This window comes from Mizuhopecten yessoensis, unplaced genomic scaffold (genome assembly GCF_002113885.1).
Source record: "Mizuhopecten yessoensis strain PY_sf001 unplaced genomic scaffold, ASM211388v2 scaffold9431, whole genome shotgun sequence".
NCBI lineage: Eukaryota > Metazoa > Mollusca > Bivalvia > Pectinida > Pectinidae > Mizuhopecten > Mizuhopecten yessoensis.
The window spans coordinates 522,999-537,051 of NW_018408044.1; the positions used below are offsets into that span (position 1 = coordinate 522,999).

Sequence of the window (14,053 nt, forward strand, 5' to 3'; positions counted from 1 at the left end):
TTCAAATTTCTAGAATTTTGTAGTTTCCCTTCTACAATAGTTAACATGGTAACAATTTTTAGAGGAAAACATAGATTATATCAGTGTAGATTATATCTGTGTAGCTGGTTTGATTGTCGCTGCTATTGGAATCCTCTCATGCACCGAGTCTGATAAAAACTCCTGTTTCAACCACAAAACGCAGCACTGATTAAGTTTCCAGTGAGCTGTGAAGATTTTACTAGATGATACGGATTCAGGGGTTTGGGCAGGAAACTGAAGTCACGCAAGGCTTCTGTTGTTCTATCACGTCTAACACGCCGTGTTAGTTCTAGTTGTAGGCGATGAACACTTCCATATAAAGGTGCAAACAAATCAGATTTTTCCGGGTTCTTCTCTTTCATATTCAGAAGCTATTCGAGGAATGTATGCCAAGAGTTGTACGTTCAAGTTTCACAAACATACAAACTATTTGAAATGAAAATTTACTGCATTGATATCAATATTTGTGGTTTCGATATGGTATTATTACAAAAATATTAGTGAATAAATGTTTTGTATCCGTTGAGAAACGCATAAGACAACTGTGAAATGTTCCAATACATTGAAAACCATGGAATTAATATGAAATTGGAAACTTCTTCTGGCATTTGATCCTTAATTGTTTGAACAAGATACGAGGTCAAAGGTCATTACATTAAATATAAACGAAATCTCCAGCAAATGATCACAAATGTGATACTGATAATTTTGATAGAAAACATTATCCAACAGGTTTTCTGAAATTGTCCCAACTCATAGGCTTTTATTAAAACAATGGCGATGTATTGTCTGATCTCTTTGAACACTTTCGGTTTAAAAAAAAAAAAATAGTCTGGGCTGTGTTGTCTCTGGTCAACAGTTGTCTCTATTCCTTGTAAGCATTCAGGAAATTATGTTCTCTGTTGTCCGAAACATGTTTCATATTTCTCTGTATTAAGTGAGCTATATTATCACTTTAGACAAAGCCCAAAAACCAAACCGCAAAACCCTAATAAACCTTATGTTGTAACCTTCTTACCGTACTTCCCGTAGAAATATCAAAACCATGTAAATTTTATAAAATATTGAGTTTGAAATCATGTAAAAATTTATATTGAATTGAGTCTGTTATTGTGAAGGAACGGATGCTATCTGAGAGACCAACGATATTGACTGTACGCCTGGTTGGTGTTGTGGGAACCATTTTGAATTCTATCCACTAGCTGAATATCACAATCAATCATTCCTTTGACTACTGATCATGTTTCAATTTTGTTGGAACCCTGTTTGTTCGTATTTAGGGCTCTGACCTATCAAATTTAAGCTTCAAACAGTCATTCTGCAGCCTTCAGGCCGTGTTTAAAAATATAAAGCAGCATGGTTTTGTATGCGGAGTAAATCATTGCATAGGAGATATGCTGGGTAGAAATTGGTTAAAATACTAGTATTTCGAAGGCAGGATCAATTGTAATATAATTTTTGTTTGACATATTAGATGAATTGGAAGACATCTTGATAACTTTACATGTCTCCGACAGCAAGTCTGGTTCACTTCTATTTTGTTAAGAAATTGATTTAAAGCAAATTCTATTTTTTAAAGATGCTTGATAAAACAGACTAAAACAAATGTCTTAATGTTTCGTGACAATATCTTAAAATTATTAGAATAAATTTATTGAATCTGACACGAACATGACACCAACTGCATTAGAACTGTTATTGTAACGTGCGACCTTCACCTTCACGAAAAGCAAACATTAATGGTGATTGAAAGGCGGAAATGGACTTATTTTTCACACATGAGTCCTGTGTGGCCTCGTAAACATAATGTTAGTAGCAGTGCACTGTGCTTCTTCCCTCTTTACGACAAATTAGCGGGGGCTCCGTAAACAGCCCTAAATCTTTTAGAACTTGTTGGGGAAACTATTGAATTTAAAGTCAGTTGACATTTTCTGTGGTAAAAAGGGATTGGGCAATTTATCACGTAATTGATTTTCTGTGAAAGTGATGTTAATATTGGGTTGCTGAGCTATATATGTAGTCTGCTCAATTTCACTTATCTTGTTAGCAAGCTGGAAGGGGCAATAACTAGACCATTACTTTGATCAATTTTGTTTTACTTTGAGTGAAGTCAATTTGTTATTGCTTAATTGAATATCAATGCATGTACTTTATCAAGGACTGAATTTAATAATACATTTTGATGAAAACCAAAATTTCAAAGATTCATAAAATCAACTTTCCACTTTTCTTAATTTCGCCCCTCACATAAAATGACTATGTTTATAAATCTGTTTCGCCCTCATTATAGAGGGTGTTAACTCATTCACCCCTGAAAACATATTTGAACTCTTCCAATTCAAAGGTTCGAAAAGTTCATTATAAAATTAAGGTTAAGGGTGAAAGTTTAACTGTGGCAAATTTGTGTTGGTTAATTAAGCTAATCACTTTTAACTGAGATTCATTTAAGATAGAAACGTAGATTTCATATTTATGCCTTTTTTTTAATTGCAGAGAGGAGCATTTGTGAGCGAGCCTGCCATTCTTGTCAAGAGGAAGGGGCGGGGGAACCAGATCTGGTCGATGGAAAAGTTTGAAAATAAGATAATAGATATGCGTGACATGTACGAGGAGAGGAAAGCGACAGGACTCCCTATGATGGTAGAGGACGAGCACGATTCTGAACCCTGGGTTTGTTATTGTGTGCTTGAGTGGCCACACTGCATGGCTTCCTTTATTTTAGTACTGTGTAACCAGAGGTGTTCATCAAGGTCATCTTACAGATTCTAGTCACTGACACTTTATGAGGAGGGGGGGGGGGGCGTAATGTTACTCACATCTGTTCCATCCTGTCGTGACTCAGTGTCACTGCTCTAGCTTAATTTCTTAACAAATTGAGATCAAACTTTATACAAGAGTCAAGTACCTGGTATCACTTCCATAATTTCATATTTGAAGGTTCCAAGGTCAGGGTCACCATTACTATTTATGAAGAAATTGTGACACATTGAAATTAATCTGGATGGACGAAGAGGTGGGGGGTTATCATATCCAGTTTTCAGGAACTTTTTGTTTCTGTTCTTTATATTTAAATTTCAGTAGAAGTATCGATCAACTTATACAAGACAAACACAAATTCTATCTGACTGATTAGGGGTGGGGTAGTGGGTAGTAATGAGTACACTATGAACATGTCTGGGTATACAGTCATTGTGTGCTGTAAGAGAACCACTGTGTAACCTGTCATACCGTTATAATAAACAACCTTCTTTGTACTTAAGGCTATATACTGCCTTACACTTTATATTTGTATCAGAGTTACTTCCCTTAGAAGTACAATAAATTATATTTCAAAAATCAAAACTACATTAGTGTAATCTGTGCAAAGTCATCTTATGTAACTTTCAAAATTATCATTTTTTTATGAGTCCAAATAACCATTTATCAATTCTTTGACTATTAGTAGTACATACTGTCTGTAAATATAACTCTCCTGTCTATTGTTGTAACAAACCAGATTTTTTTCAAGAAAATGGCTACATTATTAATAGCAATATGACATACACAGTGATTCTTTTTAAGAAATTGTCATTTTCATTTTTATGTTTTAAACTTTTCATTACAAATCTTTAGTTAGTTTAGTAACACATTGTCAACATTCAATAGATAATTCACACTATGAGGAAACTAATACAAAACATCCTAAATTATTGGACTGGAAAGTTTATGGAAGGAGTCATATATATATATAACTGTTTAAGATGCGTAATGTATTGGAGTTGAGTAAAACAAAAACCACTGTAGACCGTGAAGAAGGAATTGTTGTGTAACTTAATTTGTTCCACACACAAATACAAGATCACATCTAGTCAGTAGCGTCACATCACATACATATGTAGATTTCCTTTGTATAATTCAGTTTTTCCTATGTGCTAGCTTTGCATATTTCATTTTGATCTTTAAGCTGCTTAATCAGAAGCCAGAAAACAGGAATCTCTCTTGTTCAATTTTTGACCTTTCACTTTTTTAGTTCAGCTTACTTTAAAAGAACACTCAAAACACACAACCGACCTGTATTTACTGTTGACCAGATTATCAATAAAAAAAAAATTTAAAAAAATCAGAGAAAAGATCAAACTTACAAAGCACTAATGAAAATCTTACAACTGGTGGCCACCAAAATCCATTTTGGATCTCTTGTTTCATTAATTTTGTCAAATTTGAAAATTAAAAAAATACAAGTACTGTACCAATTAAACACTCTTTCTGAAGACTATAAGCTCCTTCGGCAAATAATGCCAGATAATGTAATGCATAATATAATAATATTAATCACGTCCTAAGGTACTTATGTACAGACAAAAAAGTTATCTTTGAAACCTTCACAACCACACTTAGATAGGGGACAAAATCTTGATATTCCACAGAAATATAAGCAATGATGTATTTATAAACAAAATCTGGACAAGGATGTGTCAAAGAAATCGAACATACACATACCCTCGCTTTTTTTTCCATTTTTTTTATCAGTATGTTAAGCCATGAGTTCCTGTGAGAATTGTATCAGGTATACAGCCGTGGTACATATTGATTGTCTTCTGCTGTTCTGTTGTGTCCTAGACTTTCTCTCTGTCCCTTTAGATGATATACCATACCAATGACTTTCTCTTTGTCCCTTTAGATGATATACCATACCAATGACTTTCCAGATGGTTTTGTGAGACACAGCCTCTTCTCAGTAATTTTAGTGTCATGGCCAGCTTACCTAGATGCCTGCTTTATCTGCTTGAGATTTAATTTTTCATTTTCTAAGCTATTACCATTTATAAAAGGAAGACTTGATTTTTACAATTAAAAGAACTTAATTTTAAAACAGAAAAATTGCATTAAACAAATGAGAAATAAATTTGACATGTTTATGCCAGTAGTTGAATTGTTGTAAAGTATTTCCTGTAGGGAATAATTCAGAGTGATTTTTAGCAGAAAATCAAAAGGATTTTCGTGTTGCTTCAGTTGCTGTTGGCCTTGTGCAGTGATATGTTTTGTGATAGTCAATTCCTATTTACAGTTTGGTATAATGATTCCATTTATTTATTCGAAGTCATTGAACCTTTTATTTTAATGGGGGTTTTTAACGTCAATTAAAATCAATGACACATTTTACTTTTGGTTTTATTTTGATTTACAGATTTTTCATTTTATTTTGATTTATGGAAATTTTTATGTTGAAGGCATTTCTCTGTCTAGTGTTTCATTTAATAGTCATTCAGTGATTTATGATGTTGTATTGAGTTAGACAATTATTTCATTGTGTATATATTTTAATTGAGATTTATTTGAATGACTGAATAACATTAAGTACCCTCTCAGGGCATGTCATACAAAAATAGATTTATCAACTGCACCAATTATTTTATTTTACCTAATTGTTCTTTAAAATATTGATATTCATATTTGCCTTTGTAAATTAGCTTGTAAATAGAGTGGGGGTGGATTTGAGTGTAAGGGAGTGTGCTGTTTGCTGTTTGGATCAATAGATCAGAAATCATATATCTTTACTGTCACATGCCTAGAATACATTTTTAAGGTAGATAGTCCCATCACTTTTCTTCTGTACACTGGAACTGAAACTTGTTTTCCTGTTAAATGTTTGATATCTCTACTTCATCAATTCAATGACAAGGTGTTTGAATAATTTAAATTTGTAATATTTCTAAAAAAAAAAAGGAAAAGTAATTACCATGATTGGCAGTGAAAAAAGTGTTTTTATTCAAGAGGTGAGTACTTTAAATCCCTTTAACAAAAATGGTTTTGTAAATGCAAAGAATTTATTTCTTTTGTATTATGGAATATTACTCTTTGTTTTATTAGACAATCAACTCTAAAGTAAAAGCAAATGCAGAATACATTAGACCTGGGGATACAACACAGCTCATTGAGACTCTCTACCTTAAATTAAAACCGACTCTGACTCATCTCGAGTCTGAGCTTCAGAATAGAGCCAAATTGACTTAGAAATCAAAATATAACAATTTTAAGTTGTTATTCCACTTAATTTGTAGCAAAAAACATCAGTTCAGTGATGCATTTTGCAACAATGACCATTGCACAAAAAGTTTTAACCCTTTCGTCACTGTAGACCATAATGGACTTAACTATCCAGATAAGTTCATAGAAGAGTTAAATAAAGTTACAAAGGGGTGAAATTTTTTTTTTGCACATACAAGATAAGAAAAAATGGTGACACGTACTATATATATTTTATAAAATCAACAGGATGAGGGACCACCAGTAAAGGGAGACCCGTTTTATGAGTCACAGGAAAACCACAACCTAATCGGTGTGGCCAATGTCTTCCTAGAGTGTCTCTTCCACGATGTCAAGCTGGACTACCAAGTACCAATCATAAGTCAACAAGGGGAGGTAAGTCTGTCTTCATCTTTTAGGTGTTAAACAAGGATTGCAAAGGTCTGCAAATCTGATTCTTTGAAAAATTTAAACATGTTTGATTCAATGGCCCGTATTTATGAAATTGTTCTCATGCTCAAGCATGAATTCTGTGTTCAAACCAATTAGCTTTCTTGCAACTCGCTTAAATCACACTGCCAGAAGGTCAAATGTAAATATTGAAAATGGTATTCTGTATTTAGTTCTGTATTCACTTGAGTAGGAAATTGGGCTTGAGCACAGAATCTGAGTTTGAGTCTGTGAACAGTTTGATGAATATGGGCTCAGTTGATTTTGTAATACAAGTTAATTGATTTGAGTTGTACAAGAATTAGTTGCAGATTCTTTTTTAATTTTTCAAACTGTCACTGATTACAATTTTAATTCACTGTGTTAGAATAGTGTCCCCTTCAAAAATTAAGATGTTTTGAAGTTTAACTTGGTGGAATAATGTATGAGGAGCACAGGCATGGTTAAAGTTGATTGTTTATATCTGTAGATCGCTGGTAAGCTACATGTAGAGATTTGTTTATCTCTGTAGATCGCTGGTAAGCTACATGTAGAGATTTGTTTATCACTATAGATCGCTGGTAAGCTACTTGTAGAGATTTGTTTATCTCTGTAGCTTACCAGCGATCTATATGTAGAGATTTGTTTATCTCTGTAGATTGCTAGTAAGCTACATGTAGAGATTTGTTTATCACTATAGATCGCTGGTAAACTACATGCAGAGATTTGTTTATCTCTATAGATCACTGGTAAGCTACATGTAGAGATTTGTTTATCTCTGTAGATCGCTGGTAAGCTACATGTAGAGATTTGTTTATCACTATAGATCACTGGTAAGCTACATGTAGAGATTTGTTTATCTCTGTAGATCACTGGTAAGCTACATGTAGAGATTTGTTTATCCCTATAGATTGCTGGTAAGTTACATAAAGAGATTAGTTTATCTCTATAGATCTCTGGTAAGCTATTTGTAGAGACTTGTTTATCCCTATAGATCGCTGGTAAGCTACATGTAGAGATTTGTTTATCCCTTTAGATTGCTGGTAAGCTACATGTAGAGATTTCCAAACTCGGAGGATCCTTCCTGGATAGATATGCTGACACAAATGATGACGGAGAGGAGACAGCTGAGCCAGAGCCTGTCGGAATCGGCTCTCCAATGATTGTCAGGGTAAGTCAGTCAGAGTTAGCTCCCCTGTTGTAACCAAGGTTAAATGGACTCTCCCAATTATCATGTGAAAGTTTTCATCTTTCATTGTCATGGTACAGTTTTGTATTCTTAATCAGGAAAGGTTATCTTGCCTTTTTTGCCATGGCTATGTTCTACATTATTTGTCAAGGTGAGTTTTCCTCCCTCTATTGCCATGTAAAATAATTTCTTGATATGATACCTCTATTATTAACTTAAAGTAAGTTATCCCCCACTTACCTCACCCTTTCCAATGGTTTAAGTGTAAGTCAGAATCAGTCCCTTTTACTCTCTGCAAAGTAAGTGTGAGTTTGGTTAAATGGTGATACTTTTTTATATCATTGAATTTAAGTCAAACTCATTCCTTTGTTTTGAGGGACATTATATCCTTGTTTTTACATAAAAAAAATCCTTGTAATAAGACTTGTGTTTTTTCGTGATGTCAAAATTTTAAGTTTGGAAATAGTATATCATCTTATAAAGTTTTCTGCAGCTTCGTTATGCAGGGCGGGGAAGAGATCTAACAAATATTACCTGTTTACGGTAAGTAGATTGACTAATATTACAACTGTTTACCTGTTTTTGTTGACAGATCTGTATATCGGGAGCTAAGGGTCTTCCCCCAGCCTTGTCTAACTTCGTATTCTGTCAGTACACCTTTTGGGGGAATGAAGACACTGTCGTTGTTCCACCTGAGATTCACCCCGACTCTTCCGCACACAAGAAATCAGACACCATATCATTCAAATTCCAGCACAGCAAGGTAAGACTGCAGGTTTATTTTACTGTAGAAAGTGTAGACCCTCAAAATATGCACAATTTTTTTTTTTATTATTAAAACCAAAAAATCAAACATACCGGTATCAAAGACTCTTGTTAACACACACTAGAGCACAACAGCCTATATGTGCTTTGTTGTTAGTAAGTATGATACAAAGTTTAACAAGATTCTGAATTATTAGATAGTGATAAAATTAGGTGAAATTAATTAAAGGGAGATAACTCACATATGATATTTGTAAGATAACATAAAACAAATTAAGGGAGGTAACTGAAAAGTAATATTTGTAAGGTAGAATTATTTGATTTGAAAACTACACTTGATAACACTATATATCCATATTTTTTCGCTGAATTTGGTAAACAATTAATCGAAGTTCATTTAAGGGAATTCAGGGAATTAAACACAGATATTTGAAAAGTGTTCTGTTGAATTTCAATGTACTACAGGCAGTAACCAAGGTGAGTCTCTGAAGTTTATATATCTGTATGTACCTGACATAAATTCTGCATATAATAAGAGACAATCAGAAACACTAAAACCATGCTTTGCTTAAAAAAGTAATATGTATTTTGCTATATCATCTTCTATGAATTATTTCGTTCATAAAATATGTCTTAACATAAAATATGTCTTAACATAAAATATGCATGGCAATATTTCAATGATGGAAACCTAACAAACTACTATCACAAACAGAAACTACCTGCTGACATGATCTGTATACCTATATTTCTAACTATTCCAACCTTCTGTATCCGGGGATTATATATTCTCTTACCCTGGACAAGTATATCAATGCTTTTCCCGGTGTGAGATATCCTTGTCTCACCCTAGGTTTGAGACAGGGAGTCCCTTATTTATAACAATTGTATGACGTCACATCAAACAACATAGTGACATCAAGTCAATAATGCATCAACGTCGTGTCAAACCTGCATTTAGACTGTAACTTTACCATTTTATTATGTTTATGATACACATGGGTGAACATCGGTAAAAGAAAATGAATCATTCACCCGATTCAGGCGAGACAGGGAATCTTAACCCTGAGGGAAAGAATCTTAAGTTGCCAAACACTCAGCAAAGTTTGGCAACTTAGGAATCTCCCCCTTGGGTTGAGATACCCCCCCTATCTCATCCCAAGGGCTGAGAGATTTTATTACTCTTTTCCTGTGTCCTTACTAGCCCATTGTCAGGATATTGTGCCAGGGTGGAATATATCATGCAACTGGGTCAAGATTATGACATTTCTGTAAGACAATACATATAAGTAGCTCTTGTAACATTTGTAAACAAGATCTTCATATGACCTTAGCTATTGCAAGGACACTAAATCTTTAATGAACAGACAAAAATACTGGGTGATAATTGATAATTATTGTTCTGAGACCAACTTGACTGTCAGTGATCTCTCTTTTGGTGGATTATTGGTTTGCAAAACAACGGGCGTGGGTTGGAATCCTATAAAACCTGGTGCCTTGTGACATGCCCTGATTACAAATACTGTGTGTGCCTGTGAGAGGATTCACAGGAACTCACATTAGTAATTTCGTTAGTCAGCAAAACTTTTGAAAAGAAAGGATGGTGTGTGTAGCAGACTTGGACTAGATGAAATACCAGAGAATCATATTACTACATTAATGATTGAACCCAGTTAGTCCAAGCAGTCTGTTTATGGAAGAAGAAAAAGAAATAAAAAAACCTATCAGTTTTGTTGATAAATGATATTGAGACTGTCACAATGATAAATAAATCTGTTTTACATTTGAAAATATTTCACTATTTATCATCTAAAATACTTTGTTGAATTTTATCAGTTGGGTTTAGATGAAAACTAAGTATGAATATTGTATATACCCCATTTTTAAATGAATACTTCTACTGTAAAAACGTAAAACAAATGATAACCTGTGAAGATTTACTGTGAAAAGAATGCTTTCCCCTTTTGTTATAGATCATGTATACATATACTGATGATTAGAGTGTTTGGCCTGATGGTGATGTATATTATTATTTTTTCAGGACTTTAAAGTTTATATAACAGAGGAGTTTATAGAGCACTGTTCAGAAGGAGCTTTGTCTATAGAAGTTTGGGGCCACAGAAGTCCAGGATTTGGTCTGGTCAACAACGGGATGGACAACATTATAGCCAGGTCAAGGACCTTAGCAGACAGGTCAGTTGTAAACTAAAGGTCAAGGATGTTAGCAGACAGGTCAGTTGTAAACTAAAGATCAAGGATGTTAGCAGACAGGTCAGTTGTAAACTAAAGTTCAAGGATGTTAGCAGACAGGTCAGTTGTAAACTATAGGTCAATGAGGTTATTAGACAGGTCAGTTGTAAACTATAGGTCAATGATGTTAGCAGACAGGTCATTTGTAAACTATAGGTCAATGATGTTAGCAGACAGGTCAGTTGTAAACTATAAAGGTCAAGGCCATAAGACAGATCAGCAATAAGGTCAAAGAATTAAGATGTTAGCAGATTGGTCAGTTGTAAACTAAAGGTCAAGGATATAAGACAGATCAGCACTAAGGTCAAAGAATTAAGATGTTAGAGGACAGGTAAGTTGTAAACTAGAAGTCAAGGACATACAAAAGATCATTAATAAGGGCAAGGATGTTAGCAGGAAGGTCAGTGGTAAGTTAAAGGTCAAGGAGATTAGACAGGTCAGAATTAGATAAGGTCAAGGAGATTAGACAGGTCAGAATTATATAAGGTCAAGGAGATTGGACAGGTCTTGGCTGGTGTGAGGACATTAAAACACCAATCAAAAACAAGTCTTTACGAATTTAAAAAAAAAATAATAATAATAAGTTAGAATTTAGTATTAACTTACTTAATTATTTGGATTTATTTTCATCTTCAGGAATTCTATTAAGACATATGACATTCCTTTATTACTGTTGGGATATAAATGTAGGTGTATGTATACTAAATCAACCGACTGTCCCGTTGACATATTTGCTATAGTCCAGACTTAGCTCTGTCTTGTGGCTGATTTATTACAAAATACCATTCAGTGGAAATCGAATAATCCAGAAAGATTTACAATTTTACCGTTTATGATGCAGCCTGCATTGTATACAGCATCCCGCGTATGTATTGTATCATTGTGTTGTCTACATACGTATTGTGTGGTGCCCTAAGTGCCTGCTTTGAACATTTCTTATCTCCATGAAAAGATAACAGAAAAGAAAATGGATTGTTGGCTTTACGCCTATCTCAATGCCTTATCTGTCTCTATAGACTGCAGAGGCTGTAAAAGAGCGGGATAAGGGATCAATATAGGCTGTGTGTGTCTCCTGACACCAACTCATCAGGGGCCAAACTTTTAATTTAAAAAAAATGATAGGTTAAACATGATGAGAAAATGCCGATAATAAATGATTTTTTGATCAGATTGTACAATGTCTTTAAAGAAAAATATCCAAGCCTACAGAAAGTCAAATTTGAAATTGATCTCCTAAGTGAACTTATGGTCATGATGTGGTTGATATGTACAGCATGTTACCTGTAATATACCTGTGTGTACAGTGTTACTTGTTACTTACCTGTGTATAGTGTGTAACCTGTAATTTACCTGTGGGTGTAGACTGTTACCTGTAATTTACCTGTGGGTATAGATTGTTACTTGTAAATTACCTGTGTATAATGTATAACCTGTACTTTACCTGTGTGTATAGTTTGTTACCTGTAATTTACCTGTGTGTATAGTTTGTTACCCGTAATTTACCTGTGTGTATAGTTTGTTACCTGTGATTTACCTGTGTGTATAGTTTGTTACCCGTAATTTACCTGTGTATACCTTTTTACTTACCTGTGTATGTAGACTGTTACCTGTAATTTACCTGTGTGTATAGACTGTTACATGTTATTTACCTGTGTTTACAGCAATATAGTTTATAACCTGTATTTTAAATGTGTTTACATCAGAATGATACCTGTGTGTATAGATTGTTACCTGTTATTTAACTGTGTTTACAGCAGTATAGTTTACATCAGAATGATACCTGTTTGTATAGATTGTTACCTGTATTTTAGATGAGTTTACATCAGAATGATACCTGTTTGTTGTCTATGTATACAGCAAGTTACTGTTCATTTTTCTGTTCAATTTTAGATGGAGTGAGGTTATGAGACAGATAGAATTATGGACAGAAGTACACGAACTTAACCACCAGGGGGAGTATGTTCCTGTCCAAGTACAACCTAAACCAGAGGTGCCATCTGCAGGGGTCTTCCAGTTACAGCAAGTAAGGGGCCATAACTCTTATAATATGAATCATTTCTGGAAAACCTATTCACAAAAAAAGAAACAATATATTTATCTTATGAATCATTATTGGATGACAATCAACTTTTGATTGGGGAACAGCATGTTTCAGTACTTCGGAAAAGTCGTTTGGCTATTTTATAAGAATTTTGGCTCTTGGACAAAAGTTTCAACTTTTCATGTGTTAAACTTTGCTTTTGTGTCCTGTGTTGCTGATTTTTGTGAAGGTACAACCTCATCTAATGCTTTATACCATTCTTTGTTTCAGGGTCATACAAGGCGAGTGTTTGTGCGGATAAAGCCAGTGGCAAACTCCGGGACCCTGCCTCTCATCTGTGACTCTGTATCATCTATACAAGTCGGATGTATCTATGTACGCAACAAAATCCAAAAGGGGCTGGACAGTTACCAGGAGGTCGATCTTACACATCTGCGGGACAGGTGGTCAGACGCACTGGCAAGGAGGAAAGATTACCTGAACGAGCAACTCCAGAAGCTCATTAACAAGCAAGGTACATCACTTAACTTTTTTACCACTGCAGACCATAATGGACTCATCTAGATTAATGCATAGTAGAGTCTGCAAAAGTTACATAGGTTTGAAAGGGTTAAAAAAAATAGGGCTTTAGTAACAACAAGATATGTCAATATTGTCACCAGACGAAGCCAATTTCAGTTTTAAATATCATCAAAAGAAATAGTTGAAGAGTTCAGACATGAGGCTAGCACTGTTGCAGTCTTCCCCATCTGATGACAGTTTTTGAAGAATGAACTAGTGCCCAATTTATGTAAAAAGAAATATTTTGAAAGTTGAAATTCTTTTGTGTCGGAATGTTAGCGCTGTTGCTCTTTGGTTTGGTTTGGTTAAGTATCGTTTAACGTCCTATCAACAGCTATGGTAATTTAAGGACAGCCTCCCCTGTGTGCAAGATGCATGCATGTAGTGTATGTGTGCGTGTTTTTGGGAGGCTGCGATATGTTCGTGTTTGTCTCCTTGTGATAGCGCAGAACTGATGCCAACTTTATAGTGCTACCTCACTGAAACATACTGCCGAAGACAACCAGCAGGACACCCCACCCGATCACATTATACTGACAACGGGCGAACCAGTCATCCCACTCCTAAATTGCTGAGCGTTGAGCAGAAGTAGAAACTATCATTATTACTCTGGTATGTCTCGGCCGGGGGACAGAACCCAAAGCCTTCCTCACAGGGGCGAACGCTCAACTAAAGACCAAAAGTGAGGCATTGTCAAGGGAAACAATAGGAAGAAGAAAGTTGTTTAGAAAGAAGAGAAAAGATAAGATCCCAAATTTAGTCGCCTCTTACAATCATGTAATGGGGGCAGC

General features: G+C 34.7%; 1 protein-coding gene across 5 annotated transcripts in view; it reads left to right on the forward strand.

Moving 5' to 3' along the window:
- Positions 1–14,053, forward strand: part of LOC110458105 (kinesin-like protein KIF13B) — a 333,374-nt gene that overhangs the window by 298,526 nt on the left and 20,795 nt on the right. For 3 of the 5 annotated variants that reach the window (XM_021509676.1, XM_021509680.1, XM_021509677.1), the window contains exons 19-25: positions 2,515–2,691; positions 6,277–6,423; positions 7,493–7,627; positions 8,238–8,408; positions 10,452–10,603; positions 12,551–12,683; positions 12,972–13,215. In XM_021509676.1, coding sequence (XP_021365351.1) covers positions 2,515–2,691; positions 6,277–6,423; positions 7,493–7,627; positions 8,238–8,408; positions 10,452–10,603; positions 12,551–12,683; positions 12,972–13,215 — 1,159 coding nt within the window. The remainder of the gene's footprint in view (positions 1–2,514; positions 2,692–6,276; positions 6,424–7,492; positions 7,628–8,237; positions 8,409–10,451; positions 10,604–12,550; positions 12,684–12,971; positions 13,216–14,053) is intronic. The other 2 variants (XM_021509679.1, XM_021509681.1) reach the window with 1 other exon arrangement.